Source organism: Leptinotarsa decemlineata, unplaced genomic scaffold (assembly GCF_025532065.1).
Source record: "Leptinotarsa decemlineata unplaced genomic scaffold, Ldec_3_MD MMD2_tig00001393_RagTag_RagTag, whole genome shotgun sequence".
NCBI lineage: Eukaryota > Metazoa > Arthropoda > Insecta > Coleoptera > Chrysomelidae > Leptinotarsa > Leptinotarsa decemlineata.
This window is the reverse complement of record NW_027412562.1, coordinates 3,993,781-4,011,576: the sequence shown is the minus strand read 5'-3', so window position 1 is coordinate 4,011,576 and position 17,796 is coordinate 3,993,781. Positions and strand designations below refer to the sequence as shown.

The 17,796-nt window shown below is 37.5% G+C and overlaps 1 protein-coding gene across 4 annotated transcripts in view; it reads right to left on the bottom strand.

Moving 5' to 3' along the window:
- Positions 1 to 17,796, bottom strand: part of tay (tay bridge kinase) — a 237,708-nt gene that overhangs the window by 11,097 nt on the left and 208,815 nt on the right. For all 4 annotated transcript variants that reach the window (XM_074175828.1, XM_074175830.1, XM_074175827.1 and 1 more), the window contains exons 6-8: positions 3,268 to 3,544; positions 1,999 to 2,524; positions 1,491 to 1,825 (exon numbers count right to left, since the gene is read on the bottom strand). In XM_074175828.1, the coding sequence (XP_074031929.1) occupies positions 1,491 to 1,825; positions 1,999 to 2,524; positions 3,268 to 3,544 (1,138 nt within the window). The remainder of the gene's footprint in view (positions 1 to 1,490; positions 1,826 to 1,998; positions 2,525 to 3,267; positions 3,545 to 17,796) is intronic.

The window sequence follows — 17,796 nt, the reverse complement described above, 5'->3', positions numbered from 1 at the left end:
GTCTAGAGAATAGATACTTTACACTATATTTTTTTTTTCTGAAACTACAATTACATATTTAACCACTTATTTCTGTAAGGGTCAAATTGAATTACCTGAAGTAGATACATTAATAACGTATGAATATAAATAGAAGGCAAGTGAGACCCATAATTGTTTCTTGTGGAAGTCCACAATTTCAGATCGTGGTCCTTTTCATCATAAATACTGGATTATATATTTTTTCAAACGAAAAAGAATTGAAAATTAAGCTGTGATTAAAATCAATATTTTACAAAATGTATATCAATGATAAGGACTGACGAAAATTCGGATATTTTTTATGCACAAAGATATTATTATCTTGAAAGATCTTAAAATATTAATGAAAATTGATATAGGTAATTCAATATTTATGACGAGTTCAAATAAAATATTTGAAAAAACAATCAAACATATTTTAATAAAAGCACAAAATTAAATAAACCTTGAAGAAAATCACTTGGTGATCGAAACACGTGTCCAGGTGTTAAAATAACGAATCGAATTGAGCAAAATCGAATTGAGCAAAACAATGCAATTTCTTCAAGAAAATTGTGACGAAGTAAACCTGATATGAAGTTACTCATTTATGAGAATCTGAGTGAATGAAGATAATAAAATCGAGGTTTCCCAGAGAGCAAAACTAGGATCAGTATGGACTTGACTATAATCATTTTGAAAATTAAAGATTTTTGTGTAGCCATACTGTTGAAGAAAAAACAAAGAGTAAAATTTAAAATTACAATGTGAAACATAAGTGAAAAATGGTTTTTGGAAATTAATTTAATTTTTCTTTACAAAAAAATTACCTTCCATTCTCCAATTTCCGGTTTGATACATGTATTTTTCTTCAAAAACTCTAAAAAATTAAGCTTCCGGTATGTGTATAAAAATAAATTTGGAGTTTCCCAAAGAACAAAAACTGTTAACAGTGTGAACTTATACTACAGTATAAATAACATTGTTTTTGGAACAAGACTTTTTATATTTTCCCTTTAAAAAATTACCTCTTCATAATTTCTTTCCAGATTCATAAAAAATGAAACTTTCAGCCAGCGAATAATAAAATGGGGAATGCACCTATAACTGGTGTGGACTTTAACCAATCATTCTAAAAATTAAACTGGCTTCACTTATCGTAAAGTTTGAAAAAAAAAGTCAAACCAGTGTGCTAAACTTTAAAAAAAATGCAACCCAAAATGTAAGTGTGGCTTAGTTTTTTTAAATTTCATGTTTCATACATTCATGTACATTGAAAATATTAAAAAATGAGCCTTTTAGTCTATGTATAATAGTTGACGATGAAATATGAGTTCCACAGGGAACATAACTAGGACCGGTGTTTTGCTCTGTTTATATTACAAGCCCCGCATCGATATGTAACTTTGAAGAATATATAAACTGTATGCCAAAAAATCAGCAATCGTCATAACCTCATTTTTTTAATGTCAGCTACATTGTGTACTTACTCGTCGGATACTTGTTGGGCTGGAACAGACTCTCTGCCGAGAATGGGTTGGGATTCGCTTGAGGGGGTGCGGCAGCGGGGGCCGTCATCGGACTCGCCCTAGACACCGGAGGAGGTAGGGGGGCCGCGAACATCGGGTTCGCGGGGAAGGTTGAATGGAGGGGCGGCGTAGGGCGGGGAGGAGCGGGGCTGACTTGCGTGGGGGGTGGCGCCGGCTGCGCGCTGCCGCTCCACGGCTTGCTCAGACTACTTGCTAGACTAGAAGACACTGCGGTGGTTGGTGGGGGACAACTTAGCGTCGTTGTGACGCTACTTCGACTTAGACTACTGACGCAGCTAGAAAAACGGTAAAAAATTCAAATTAAAAGCAAGCAAGTTATTATTCTACACAACTGATTTTTTTAACAAATGTAATTCATTCAATAATAATCAGTTTTCATTCAGAGAATGTAGTGGTACGGTACTGTATATCAATAATCAAACCCTATAAAACCAGTTAATAAACTCACCTGTAGCTCTCCCTGTTCTCCCTTACAGGACTCGGTCCTCTTGGCGATGGTGCCACCATCTGCTTCTCCCTCTCGAGGTGCGGCGCCTTAATGCCCACCGGAGGCGGCACCACCGCGATAGGCTGCGGTGGAGGCGGCGTCGCTTCAACCACCGCCGGAATTGTCGCCGCCGCCGCAACAACGTTCGAAACGTAGGGGGTCGTGGCATGCGTCTGCGGTACGGTAGCGGAGGCGGCTGCGTAAGGCGCGTACAGAGGTTGTGGCTGGTATGATGAGGGGTGATGGTACTGGCTGGGAGACGGCGCGACGGCAACATTGGCAGACGTCGCCACCGCCGGGCTGTCCGTCCTCATTGCGTGGCCGCCCGGCAGCGTCGTCGAATCGAGTGCCGGTGGGTGGTGGGCCATGGGGGCGGCCGCGGCTGGCTGGGGCGGCATGGCGACCGCAGTCGGGACGCTCGGCATCGCGACCATCGGAGTCTGAGGAACGCTCGCTATCGTCGACGGAGGAGGAGGAAGGAAAGTTTCTGGAAGAGAAGACATTCGGTTCAATGCCGCAGAGGTTACATTACATAACATTGATATACTGTTACGTCGCTGGCACCCATAGTGTTTTGAAATATGTATTTAAATATGTTTTTCCGTAACCAGCTGTCTCACCTTTACGAAACTTGTGCGAGGTCTTATCTTTTAATGTGTGATTCCTAACATGGGTTGGACGATAGCAAGTGAAAATCGATCGTTCAGCCTGCGGCTTGAACCACCGACCAACACGGCGGTCGACTGAGTGAACAAAGCACCCAGTTGTAATTTGAGTTATTGAATGAAGTTACTGAATTTGAATAAAAACCAACGTAGCTTGGCGTAATTATAAAAAGTCCCAAAAGTTATGAGTACAATTCCATATCAGGAAAATTCAATAAATAGTGTGAGATGCAATTGTTTCTATTGTGATAGAACGTATCAATATGTTTCACGAGTAAAAATGGATATCTGCTCATAATTTTAACAAAAAAATGATTCGTGAATGAGATGTTCCATGTTCGAGTGATCAGTGGGCAAAAGAAAGTGACACTAGGTCTTTTATATAGGACAAACTGGTACAACTTTTTTGCATGTTTCAAAGAACATGACAGCTTTTATATTGAAGTTTTTTTTAGAGTTGCAGATCAATTGGAGGTAATATTTCATAACTTTTCCAAAGTTTTTTCAACTGATTCTGATACAATTGATAGAATATGGAACTATTTCGAAATGGCAAACCTCTTACCTTGGATGGGCTTGACGGCGGCCGCAGCAGTAGGGGTAGCGACTACGCTGGCGGATGTCGAAACCGCCGCCGAAGGTATGGCCTGCGGCGGGTGCTGAGGCGGTTGTTGGGCGGGAGCGGGCGACGGTACGGGGATATTCGGCGGCGTCGGCGCCGGCACGGGCGAACTACTCGTGCCATGATTCAGGCTCGGCAGGCTTGGTGGCAGGGCGCCGGGAAATTCGTGTTTCCTCGACGCCGGCGTCGAAGGAAATATCACCGAGCTGGCATCGGAACCCTGAAACAAAGATAATATATTGAGTACCTTCGAATAATAAAAAAAATGACTTATATTCAGTTCAAAGGAAAAACTTCTTGTAGCACAACAAAAAATATAGTTGATGGATATTGAACGCCCTCAAATTTTAACATATCTAAATACGATAGTGACATGTGTTCGACCATATCACAAATCATGAAACCTATCTAAATGTCGCAATCACCGCGCCCATAAACTCGTCATATATACATTTCAGGAGTGGGATTACGAACGGTGTCACCATCTATTAATCCAAAAACGTTATTCGACAACACGGTATCGATAAATCTCGCTTCGGATTCGAGTTATTAATTTTTATCCGTAACCCAATTAAAAAGCGATGTTTATCGGGTACATCCGGCCTCGCGTAATGCATCATGTAATTAATGTTTTAGCAGCTTTCGGAGAGAGTGAGTGGCAGTCCCAGTGAATCGATTAACCGACCGACGGAACGGCAGATAATTTCAATAATGTTATTTACGATTTAACGATATTATCGAAACGGGCAGTCACTTAATTACGACGAGAGCACGTAATGGGCGGGGAGATCGTACACATCAGTTATTAGAGCTGCTCTCGAGTTAGATTAACGCCCGATAATGCGAATAAACAAGTTGGCCGTGGATTGTAATTTGCGTTACGTTTACATGCCGCTTTCGGGAAATAATCTACAAACAATATCGTACGTGACACGCGGGTTACGTCGAACCAGTGTTGCCACAGGGAAAATTTACTTCTTCGCACTATTTCATTCCCCTAAAATCTGATGAAATCAATAAAAACATTAAATTCCCAAAACCGTATATCACCTAACCGAGAAATATAAGTAATTAGACCCCAAAACACTTTAAGAAAAGTTTGTAGGCAGCAACTCCTCGCTTATACATCTTATACTCAGTTCCGCAGACTTCCGCGCATTGCAATAGGAGTGATAATTACAGAACATATTTAACGTCATTAATTCATCATACTTTTCTTACAAATACCTTCGATGATCAGACGATCACACGATCATTTCAACATATTATGACACGAATCCATAAAGTTAATGCCCTGTATCATACCGAACATGTTAAATTCGTTGCGAGATGACACGGTTCTCTTCCGGAAGCATGTCAATTATTCCGTAACGTAACCTAACGAGATTATTAAACAACGCCGCATGCAACAGGTAGAGAGATACGCAATACATACATACTCGTCTCAACTTCTCACGATGCATAACGTCACATACCATTGATTCGACGACTTAAGACCGGCTTGTAACGGTTAGGCGTGTCATAGTATCCGCCTCCATTAGGCACGTAACGTAACATGTTCGTCATTACGTAACATATTTTTGTTGAGGGGCGAACACATGAGTAACAAGTGACCCGTAACGTTACCGCGAGCATGTTAAGTTACGTCTAGAAGAGACATATTAGTGTTGCACTTTATCCGTAACCAATTCGCCACGCGTACCCGCAAGGAACGAATCCATTTGTAGCACATAGTTCGTAACGTAACATTAACAACAAATGACCCGTAACGTTGCCGCGAACACGTTACGTTACGGTTAGTGGACCCGTAGGGATCGAATCCATTTGTAACAAAGAGTCCGTAACGTAACCGCGAACAGTTTCCGGTCAATGAAGACAGAATACTGTTTAATTTCATCGTCACCACTTGACCCGCGTGCATGTAATCCGTAACAATACATCAAAGGATGTTACGTATGGTAACTAGAAGGGTCGAGTATAAGTATCGGGTATCTTTGCTTTTTGTGAACGGCGTAAAACCTTGATCGGTTACATTACCTACCGATTACTTCACACAACCAAGATGTTTCTGGAAACGAAATGTCTCATTTCGTGAATCCGTATATATTACGCGCCTTTGTAAACAAAACCACTATTTGCCGGTTTTTAGCTGTCGCTAGAGAGTATTGTTATGTTACGTATGGCGACAAGCTTTATTGAGAATTTTACTATCACGCATCCAACTAGTATGTTAGTCAGGTAAATTTACCCATCAGTGTTTAATGCACATTTATAGAATACTGATAATAATTAATTGTAATTCAAATTGACCACCCACTCCTGAATGCATATTAGATTTCGCTGATACCATCTATTTTCAACGAATTTGCAATACATTATATCTGATTTCGTTTTTTAATGCCATTACTCCATCTAGGATCAAGGCTAAGTTAAAGATTGAGTTTGGTTTCACTGATATTATGAAATATTTATATTTGTGAAAAATCCGTTGCAAAAAAATTATAACGGTATATTCAGTATATTTCGCAGTGGAAAGTGATAATCTGCTACAGTGCTGCTGTCTCTAATCGCTAGTGGAGACAACTTTGCGTACCCTGTGACACAAAATTGAATGAACTCAATAATGGCTCTATGACAATTTCAAAACATTCTAGGTGTGGTGATAACTCTTAAATATATTAATTATTAAAATACATCTGTAATTAAAGTGTCACAAAAGTTACAAATTGACAACGCCGCGCTGAACATAAACATCACGGTTCACGGCTTTAAGTTCAGCCAGCGGCAAGCAAGGTATTCAAGAGGGGAGAAATTGATGCTCATCGATATCTAAATGCTATTATGGTATGGCATGACATGACACGCATATGTTGTGATATAACAAATAATGGAGGGTGACACGTCATTACAGTGGTTCACACAATGAAAGCATTATAAAAGCTTGAAAGCTTCTTTTCTTTGGGTACAACAAATTGGCAACAGTTATGATGTCATTATTTGAATTATTTTACTAAGTAATAATATAAGTATCGGGTATCTTTAGTTTTTGTGAACGGCGTAAAACCTCGATCGGTTACATTACCTAACGATTACTTTACACAACCAAGATGTTTCTGGAAACGAAATGTGTCAAGTTATCGGAGTAATTTTCGAAATAAAATACATATCTTCTCACATAAAAAAACAAACGAAAATTCACAGTATACCTTCTTCAAAGTTATTCCGTTAAAACACCGACATCGCCAAGTAAATGACAGAATGAATACCAGAAATACACAAAGAAACAGACAGCAGGATCAGTGTTAGCGGAACAAATGAAGAGGAAAGAAGAAGAGAGGCCTAGTTATTGGCGGCCGCATACGCCAGTAACCAGGCTGGATGTCGACGGATTCGACGAAGTTGTCAGTTCGATAATGTGTTATTTTTATCCGAAGACCTCCCGAGAAGGACGCGATAGAAGTGAACAAAAAACGTAGGGTGGCAGCATTGTCTTGAGCAAGACTGCTGCGCCCCCGGACGAAGCTTCTGTTCACTATGGACAAAATTTGTGTGGCCAAATGCGCTCGAATGAGAAGCAACGGCCATAAAAATTAGGGAGAGAGAGAGACCTTCGTTTTACTTCACACCGATTTCCAACATGCAAACATGAATCATCGCATCTACTTTGTTCAGCATTCGAAAAATATGGCCCCATCCTTCATCTAACCTTCCCAGCCATATCCCACTCAACGATTATCACGAATTTCACAGGAACTCCTCGCCAACTTGTTGAGTTATAGACTGCTTGTGGCTCGTTCGAGATGTCTGTTGCGGGGGCGGCAATACCTATGCACTAATTACTAGGTATCGGCGCTCAGTGATTGTGTGGAGGCCGGCATATTCGAACGGAAACCCTTAGAACGAATGGAAGACGTCGGAGTTGCGCCGTGAAATTGCGTTTTAATGATTCATCAAGGTGCGGATGGCGCCGTATTAATTGCAAATTCAGATGCAAACGATTTAACAAGCTTCGTGATTGCATCCCGTAGGGATCAGGGTGCAGTTATTGGAATGAAACGCAGCGGAGTTCGCGAATTAAAACCATCTCACTCACTCCGTTTACTCACTACCCCCTTTCTCCATTATGTACGTTCTCGGATGGTTTTGTGATCGAAAGTTGAAAATGCGTGTCCTATTGCAACGGTACTGTGCACACATTGTAAATATTTATGTATAATTTATATATGATCACGGTAAACCATTTCCCAATCTCTTCAAAATACCACTTTTCTAAAAACTGTAACTTCCACTGTCTTCATCTTTTGTGGAGTATTCAAGGCATTTTGTAGAATTACTAGAGGCAATCAAAGTCACGGATCAAGATCAATTAATCAGTTTCGACGTTCCCTACGAAGAAGCACTTCAAATCTATCCCAAGCTATCCGAAGACGAGGACCTGGAAGATAAAACGAACTTTCTCTAGAAGTAATCTTGAACTTACTATATAGGATGCTGTGTACGGAACTGCTATTTCCCACTGAAGGACGTATTATTTACGCAAGATGAGGGATTGCCAGTGGGATCGCCACTTTCACCAGTTATAGCCAACATATATATGGAACTTTGGCCATTAAAGAAGCCCACAAGAAGCCCAGGTCTGGTTGAGATACGTTGACGACACCTTCATAGTATGGAACCATGGGAATACAGAACTAGACACCTTTCTGAAGCACATCAACAGCGTAAAACCATCCATAACCTTCAAATGGAGAAGGAAATCCACAACGAATTGTCATTTTTAGAATTACTGGTGAAGATGACCAATACTAAGTGGGAAACTATACCGAAAACCCACTCACACGGGACAGTATCTGAACCTCGAATACTATCACCAGAAATCTACCAAAAAAAGGATCATCAAGACTCTAGTAAATCGTACTTTCGGGCTCTGTAATACGAAGGAAGGTCTTGAGAAGGAACTAGTAATCATCAAAAAAGATCTTCAACGGAATGGTTACTCCAAAGTGATGGTGGAACATATTTTGGCTAGAAAACAGCAAGAGCCTCGCAAGAAAGAGAAGCCGTCAACCAGTGCTATGTCAGAGGATTGTCGGAAAGGATAAGAGAATTGGGTCAAAGTTCAACATCAGAAGCTGCTTCAGATCCGGAAACACCATCCGTAGCAGCCTTACGAAAACCAGGCCACCAAACACGGACTGCGATTCCAAGAGTTGCATTTAAAGTATACCCTGTGAGTGCGACAAATCTTATATCAGTGAAACTAAAAGGCCATTGAAAGTCCACAAGAGGAACACACAGCGAGGAGAAACCAGCAAATCGAGAATAGCAGAGCATGTTTGGACTCATCAATATAATATCAAGTGGTCCCAAGCTGAGATCAATTACCGGGAGGAACACTGGTTTGAGAGGAAGTTCGAAGAAGATGCATATATGTTGTTAAACGACGCATTCAGCCAGCGTTGTGATTTGTTATATATGGAAACCTTTAATCAAGCAGAAAGACGGTCAACTCCCACTAAACCGGTGAAGCGGAGAGGGGGAAGAGGGGATATGTGAAAGCGCTCGAAAGACCTGTAGTCATCTATCGAGGGATAGCCCAGTCATCACCCGAAGACAATGGTGGATACTAACAATCGAAACGTCATGAAGTAACTTTTACTCATTTCAATTTTATTTGTTCTTTAAGAGATGTCAAATCATATTATATCATATTAGACAATAGAAGTCCGAACTAGTAAATTCACCATGAAACATTGTCAACCACTTTCGAACAACAAATAAACAATCACAGAGAATAGAAAGCAATTCATGTTTCAGTAGGTGTATTACTCCACAATCGATAAAACATTACATATTTATTATTTATGACGACCCTCTATAAATAAATATTTTTGACAACTGATTCATCGGTCTAGGATTTGGTACTGCATGTGCTCTCAAGTTTGAATATTCACCGGCCTAAAACGAGAGCTCCATTATCAATCACATTTGATGCTGGGTGATACTCTTTTTAAGGTAGAAATTCCACACAAAATCCTGGAATTCAATATTTCAATGATAAAATAATATCTATTAGACTACTATTTTCTATTTGTGTACGTGTGGCTCGAAAATAATGGGACTGCTTTTCTGTGAGACGGTGTAAGCGAGTCAAACGCAATACTGCCTAGTCGCTTGATATCCCTCTCCACATTCTATCCGGTTGAAAGACACTAGCTTGCTCAGTTGGGTCACAGCATTTGTTCATGTCAGAACGGGTTATTTGACACGCGTCATTCCCGCCAAAAGTTATTCACTCTCTGTGCTCGATCAAAATACATCGAACAGAGTCGATGGTAATGGAATAAGATTAGTGCCAGCAAAGCATAACCTTCAAATAACGTTAAAGACAGCTGACAGGACTCTGCGTTTGTTTTACCGTTTGACACTTGACACTATTTCCTGTAGAAGTATAACCTTGACTATATTGCCGGCAATCTGAATATGCACTACTTGTAATATTGCTCGAGATATTTCCTTCGTCTCCTCAGTAGCAGACGACTACGGTCTAATAACCCGTGTTTTTTCAAATTTTAACCAAAGCTCACTGAACAGAAGCACAGTTCAAATGCACTTTTATAATTAAATGTTTCACCAAGGAAGCCCCGAAGTCATGACACGTTTTCGCTTGTATGTTCCAATGGACCGCAATTAACTTAAGAACCCGATGATGAACACGCTCTCCCGGAAGGGTCGTCGAGATTATTACGCTTGAGCCGACCGACTACAAAGGCTATTCATACAACCGTAACAGTCTGTGTAATTAGGTCGATGCCGTGTTGACAAGAAACGGCACACACAACACACAAAGTCGAATCAAAATAACCGTGTTCTGTGGTTTGTCGTTGTTTGTTCGCCCACGATTGTTTCTAGGTCTTCGCGACGCAACAAGAGTGTTTTGACGAGTCATGTTGTACAATGGTGAAACATGTTGCACTATTTCATGTCATATTGTACGTGTTGTAGCACTTTCGAAAAAATACCTCGAAACCTTGTACAAATCTGGTCAATGCAGTATTTTTGATTGTTTTGTCCGTCCATGGTGACTTGGCCAAACAGGCCGAATAAATGACAACTGATTTGACAGATATAGCTTCAACAAGATGGCCGTTATCAATTGTCAAAGTTCGAAAGACCCTATACAAATTTCCCACGATTTGTGCAATTTCGAGGTTAATGACCATCCTATTCAAAATTCTATCAGAGCAACACTGTTTACCAGTTGAAGCATACATTTTATGTACCTTCGTCTTTATTGAAGGTGATATTGAATAAGGATGGAGAATATATAACTTTTTCCAACAGAAAAAGATACTAACGTGAATTTCTGAGGTGGGCTTATACTGTAACCCACAGAACTCATGAAATTTACGTTTCATGAGGTATGTGTGTAATCCCGTCTAACTAATCCCGATGTACAATCTTTCCAAAAATTCTACAATTTTGAGGTTAGCAAGCAACACTGTCGAATGTTCATTTCAACCTATCAAACAATTGAAAGCACATAAAAAATTGGTTAAAACCGTTAAAACAATTTGTCCACGCCAAGAATGCACTGCAGAAGATCGATGCGATGTGGTCCATTTCATTCCCATTTGATAACGAGTCGCCAGATAAAACAGCGGCGGTGACTCAAATGAGATTTATTTTCAAGTTATAAAATGAATGTTGGTACTTTGCCAGGAGAATATTAAAGCAGCGATTTGCTAGGGATATCACGTTGCTCAAACAATTCCATTTGCTTCAATAACTTTTTACTGTCTGTCGTCGGCGAAAATGATTTACAGTTCTTCGAAGGTATAATGCCATTAGTTCCAATGTTTTATTTATACAGCGCTTTTGCGGTTGTCTTATGAATACTCCGCAAGTTGAAGCGACACCTGTCGGTTTAAAATTTGTCCCGAGTTTATGGCAAACATGAAAATGTTTCATTCAATATGCCACCATACGACCATGCCCAATTAATAAGTAAATGGATGTTCTGTAAATTCATTACTGTTACTGTGTTTGACTTATAACTTATTTTCAAATTCAACTATGCAGGTGTCTACTTCCATAGATCATTATCGAATGTAACCAAACTAGAAATGAAGACGAAAAATGTATAATGGTTACAAACTTTTAGGTGAAATAAAAAGACAACATGACAAAAATTGGATTTGGCTCATTATAAGTGTCATTTTTACCTCCATCTCTGAAGAACTACAGCCTTTTCGTAAAATTGCTAATGCTATCCACCAGAGGCTGGAGAAGAAAAAAAAGACAAAGCGTGTTCACTGGCAATGGCCTGACCTAAAGATGGCGGTAATTGTTTGAAAAATATCACTGTATTAGAAAGTACACAATCTACAAGTTTGAAGACGCTGCGTTATTTAGTATTTGTTTGGCAGCCATCAATAGCGAACGTTTTTGGTGAATTTGTGAAAATGGAGAAAATTGGTCATCGTCATAAACTTTTCAAGAATCCTCTTAGGAACATACACTTCTTCAAATATTTTTGTCTGTAAAACTTCCAAGTAGTTGGTTTTTGGTACAGTAATTTTCAAAATATAAATTATTATCCATTAAAAAATTTTGTATTTGTCATTTCTATTCGGTACTTTGATGAGCTGTCGCGAATGATAGGATGTGATGTCATCCTATTAAACTATTCGCATTCAAATTTGTGATCGATGTGTTTTCAAACCATTCCTCGAAAATATTAGCTTCCATGTTCTTATGATAGTCAACATTGCAGTCCTCAATTTTTTCCACAGGCATGTTAGGCGTACACATTCTCGAACCATCAGTCCACCATTTCGTAACTGTGTCATACCAAGTTTCGTCCAAATAAAAAATTTGCCGTTGTTCTGGTCTATATTTAGTTATTTGTTCTAAGTATTTGTTACGCAATTCCACTATTCTTCTGCTTTCCATAACTGCTTGACGTTTATTTATTATTTTAAATCTAAATCCTAGCTTCTTTATCCAATTCTGAAGAGTTTTGTCAGAGCAGCTAACGTTATGGCCGGAAGTATTCAATTTCTTCCTTATGATTTCTGTTGTAGGAATCTCATTGATTTTGCAACAATCGTATATTGTTTTTTTCAATGATTTTATTAGATGAACTTCTAAAGGTATCTGTTGTTGCTTGTAATAGTTTTTTTCCTCGAAACCAAACTTGAGATGTAGATTCTTATATTTTTTCCAAAATTTTTGTCTTTTCTTTATTGGGCCAAGTCCTTCTGGTACTCAAGTGACTTTCTTCCCAAATCTAACAAACCACCACAACTTAATATGTCAACTGGATTTTTTACTATTAGATTAACTAAAGAAGTGCGATTACCTAGTTCATGACGGGCAATGAAACTGTTGACGGTGTCGTAAACCTATTTTCATCCTCTGAGAATTACTACGACGTCTTCGTGGATAATGGACTAATCAAGACATGGGAAAAACATCAGTTAATTTGCGATCCGCAATCTACGCCACATTTGTGTAGTACTAATTCTGTAATGGTATAATTGCGACTAATGAACTGCCTTAATCAGCTTAATCTTTCACCAGTTAGCGGAAATTGAAGTTGGAGAACCGATTTAGAAACTCGTTCGAGATACGAGGTTAGGAAATTGGACTTTAATCCATTCTAAAATTGACCGACTATATTTTACTGCATCGCTATAAGATTTATTAGAAGCACTTTGAAATAATTATAAAATAATATCGTGATGGAATAACTATCCGCCGTGGATTGAGCCAATGGTTATAAAACAGTCATTTATAATGCTCATACATTTTAATAACTATTCGGAAGCTACACTAAGTGCGCATAAATGCAAAACGCCATTTGATTTGCCACAGCTGCTCTAGGCGGGTTTATGATACTTCACAGGGTCCTCCCTATTTTTACACGCTTTATATTAGCTTCACCTGTATGTATATATGTATGCACGTTTGTTTGTTTGTAACTCTCAATCTCAGGATCTGTATTGACAGAATTATCGACATTATTGCTTGATCTATTCGCGGGCAGATGGCGCTGTACGTAACTATTGATATTATTGCTTGATCTGTTCGTGGGCAGATGGCGCTGCACGTAACCTCTTTGATAGGTTGTTCAAAAGAAAATCAAAATAAAAATGTATTTTTAGAATTATAAGTGTTAGCGAAATTTTGTACTACAGATGAAATATTTAGATATTCAAATATTTTCAATTACCCGTGATTTAGTACAGAAAAAAGTTTTGAACGAAACGAAAGATACATTTTAAAATCTAATTCGATTATTTTAAAGCAAACCAGAATATGGATTTCAGCAATGAAAACGTTATCGTAAAATGTACCCCTATAAATTCAGTTACTTTGAATATTTCATAAATATAGTTTAAAAATTAAAAAACACGCTTTTATAGCATATAAAACTTAAAAGTAAAAAATAAATCTAGTTTAAAAAAACTAAAAAACACGCTTTTAAAGAACATCGAACTAAAAAGTTAAAAATGATTTTTTTAAATAACGATTGAAAAATAGTATTATTGTGAAAAAAGCGTGGACGCTTTGTGCCATATTTTTTGTATATCAAGCACCCGTCGCTTTTTTCAAAATAATACTAGTATTTATCGGTCGTTATTGTTTTAAGCTCATAAATATTTTAAACTTTTTAGTTCGATGTTCTTTGAAAGCGTGTTTTTTAGTTTTATTTAAACTATATTTATTTTTATCCTAAACATCTACTAGTGTAAAAATACACTGACCTGCTTCAAATATTTGAAACATAATGATGAGATATAAATGTGAATTATAATCAACTTTGTCGAAACCAAGCTGACCTCACGGTACAAATCCGAGACGATAACTACAAAAATAATAATAAAATTACCAGGCTATCCCATACTAGCTATTTAAAGATTAAAAAATAATAAGTAATGAAAAAATAACTTCAAAAGAAATCAATTCAGAACTGAGAGATGATATTTTAATATATTTTTACGAAATCAACCAAGAAAACGAAATCACAAGTAGGCAAGAACAATATCGGTCATATAAGTTGATTTATTTCAACTTTTATTTCAAGTTTCTTTTGTTTTAATATTGTAATACTCTCATATATTGATTGAAGCATTAGAAATAATTGTTATCGCCGTCGTTTCGACCTTAATTGATTCCATCATCAGGGCACGAACTGAAATATGTTTCAAACAATTGCCTTCTCTATTCGAGTATGTCGGGACTTGTGACAGGTAAATAATTAATCAGATGGACACAGCGTGCACAAATAATATTTTTTTCAAAACACCAACAAATGAACAAACAGAAAATAACCGTGTAACCTCGTGGCGAGGAGAATCAGAATCAGTATTAGTGTCTGGCCGAAATCTCGGAACAGAATGAATGCATCGGCTAAGAAAATTTTAGTCAAGAAAGGTCAACCACTTGGGCCCTTTTCTTAATCCACGAAAGTGTTAACAATTAGTACCTACTCGAAACATCCCAAGTGGCCTGTTTCTCGTAATATCTATATGTTTTGTCGGCAATAAACTTTCGGTTCGAGAGAAGAGAACATTTCAATGATATGCGATGATTAAATACGAAAATGATAATTAACAATCCAAATGAAAGAATTATCATAAAAATAAACAAGTAGATGGATATTTTGTACGACTGCTCAACAATAGAGTTATGAAAAGTTAATTTCCTAACGAGAATTTATAATACAAAAATAAAAATCAATAATGAAATGAAATGTTTCTAAGGTAAGTAGTAGGAAAAACCCTACAAATATTTCATCACCTACTATTCAATCACAATCGAGAACTCTCCCATTCATTCAAGCGGTTCTCTTCTCCCGGTTCCATTTCTTAATTAAAGTGTATCAGCGCCAGATCGTTAACCGGTTTGTAGTACCATCATCATCGTCCGTCTGTTTCTGTATCCCCTTAATGAACAGATAAAACGATGATTAGTCAACGATTGTGATCTCAAGTGGCTCATTATCTCAACGATTATGTCGTTGTTACGAAATAATTGCCCGAAATTCTATCTAATCACCGATGAATTCGAACAGTTGAATGAGTAGTAGAGAGACGAGAATAATGGAAGTGTAAATATAATAAAGGCTCTCGAAACTTTTTAATTGAGTTTCATTTATTTTTTTCAATATGACGACTCGGCAGCTCTTGGAGTTTTTCAAGAGAGTTGTCAGTCGCATCAACTGAGAACATTTAATTTGCATGATTATTAGGTAAAGATTAGCGGAATAGTAAATCAATAGATGAATTATAATTCATCGATATGATTAACCAATTATTTATCAAAAATGTCAAAAAATATTTTTCTTAATTCCTTAACAGGTTTTTGTGTTTTTTTTTGCTCAAACAAAAAAAAATCCATATGTTGCCGATTTAATGGTGGCACTGTATATTCTTACTAGCTTTGGACTATTAGAAAATCAGATAAAAAGCATTGTAGGGTTTTTCCTACAATTATTTAGTTTATAAACATTTTATTTCTTTGTTGATTTTTACTTTGTATTTTTGTATTATAAATTTTTGTTAGGAAATTAACTGCATTATCGAGCAGTCGTCCAAAATATACATCTGCTTGAGTTTTTTATGTTAATTCTTTTATTTTGATTTTTACTCATCATTTTCGTATTTTCTCATCGCATATCATCGAAATGCTCTCTTTTCTTGAAACAAAAGTTTATTGTCGAAACACAGATGAATATTTAGAACGACAGACACCACTTGGGATGTTTCGAGTAGGTACTCATTGTTAACACTTTTATGGATTTAGACAAGGAATTCGGGCCCAAGTGGTTGACCTTTCTTGACTACATTTATAACCCCAACCATTGTGAGACATGATTTTTTTCGAGAATTATTTCGAACACATTTTTAGCCGATGCATTCCTTCATTCTGTTTTGAGATTTCGGCCGAGGACTATTTCTCATTCAGAGGTTTCCACCGAGAACTAAACCCGCTCTACAATTTCCTCGCTGATCGAGAAAAGACTTAGCGTTAGTTTCTCAAGGTAACCCTTTAATTTCCTTTTTCGTGTTTTGTTTGTCATTGTGTTTTGTTGTTTATAAATTTAGTTGTTGATAAACGATGTGTTCGTGTAAATAATAATTCACCTATCGCCAGTCCCGACAGCATTTTCTCATTCAATAAAAAATTCTCACGAAAATTCAACTTTCATGAAAATACCAGAGACGTCAGATCTAGAACAAGCCCGATTTTTTTTTGGTCATTTGAATAAAAGTAACTTGTAATTCAAACCGAATTCACATTGTGAAAACTTTTGATAGGCTACTCAGTGCTAGCAAAAACTTTCTTTTCATCATTACAATCCTATTCGTATTTCTTTCAAACTTGCACTTTTTGGTATGTCCTTGAGCTCTGTCAGTGATTTGGTTTTCATCTCCTCAATCGTAGCAAACGCCTTCCTTTTATGGGTATCTTCAATCTTGAGAACAGAAAAAAGTTGCAGGGTTCCAAATCTGGTGTATACGGTGGCTGACTCATAATTACTGGAGCATTATCGTTAAGCAACAACCATCAACTGTTTTTCCACAATACCGGATGTTTTCTTCGTATTGTTTCTCGCAAGCGTCGCCCAACTTCAAGATAATACACTCCTTATTTACCGTGTTAGGAAACACACGTTAAAAGGTAAGACCTTGTTAATCCTTAGCTCGCACAAGTTCCGACTTCTGAGGGTTGTCGAATGACAATGTGGCAAGAAATCCTGATGCATTACGTCACGGTTATCGAAGAAAATACTGAGCAAAACCTTGACATTTGATCGAACATGGCGTGCTTTTTTTGGTCTTGGCTCCTCTGGGCTCTTCCACTGGGACACTTGGAATTTGGTTTCCATGTCATAACCATATTTACCCATGATTCGTAACCAGTTATGGCCCTTTTAAGCGAATCTGGATCTCCGTTGATCCCAGAACTATGCAACTATGGATTTGATTCAAATTGAAGAACATATTCAAACAATCATAATAACAAGACTATCCCACACAATAATATAACACCCAAGAGGAATGACAGAATCTGACACAGTGTTGCCAATCTTAGAAGATATATAATACACAGTCTATTTGAATACAGTTGTCTATTTGAATCTCTATTGATTGCAATACTTTCTAAAATTGTTATATTTGGATATTTTCTATACGCCGTACTGACAAAGACATACTTTCTTGTGAAGTTTATGAATTATTCATAAAAATAATTGTCGAGATATTCAATTTGAAATGTTGAAATTAATATTCAAGGTTTATGACGAATGATCAATTAATGAACAATTGATTCATAAATTTTATTTGAAAATCTGGAATTTGATTTATAATTATTATCCGTCAAAGGCCACATTTATATTCAATTACAAACTGGAATGTTTTCAATTTAATTTATCAGGAAAAAAGTGATTGTCACTTTTAT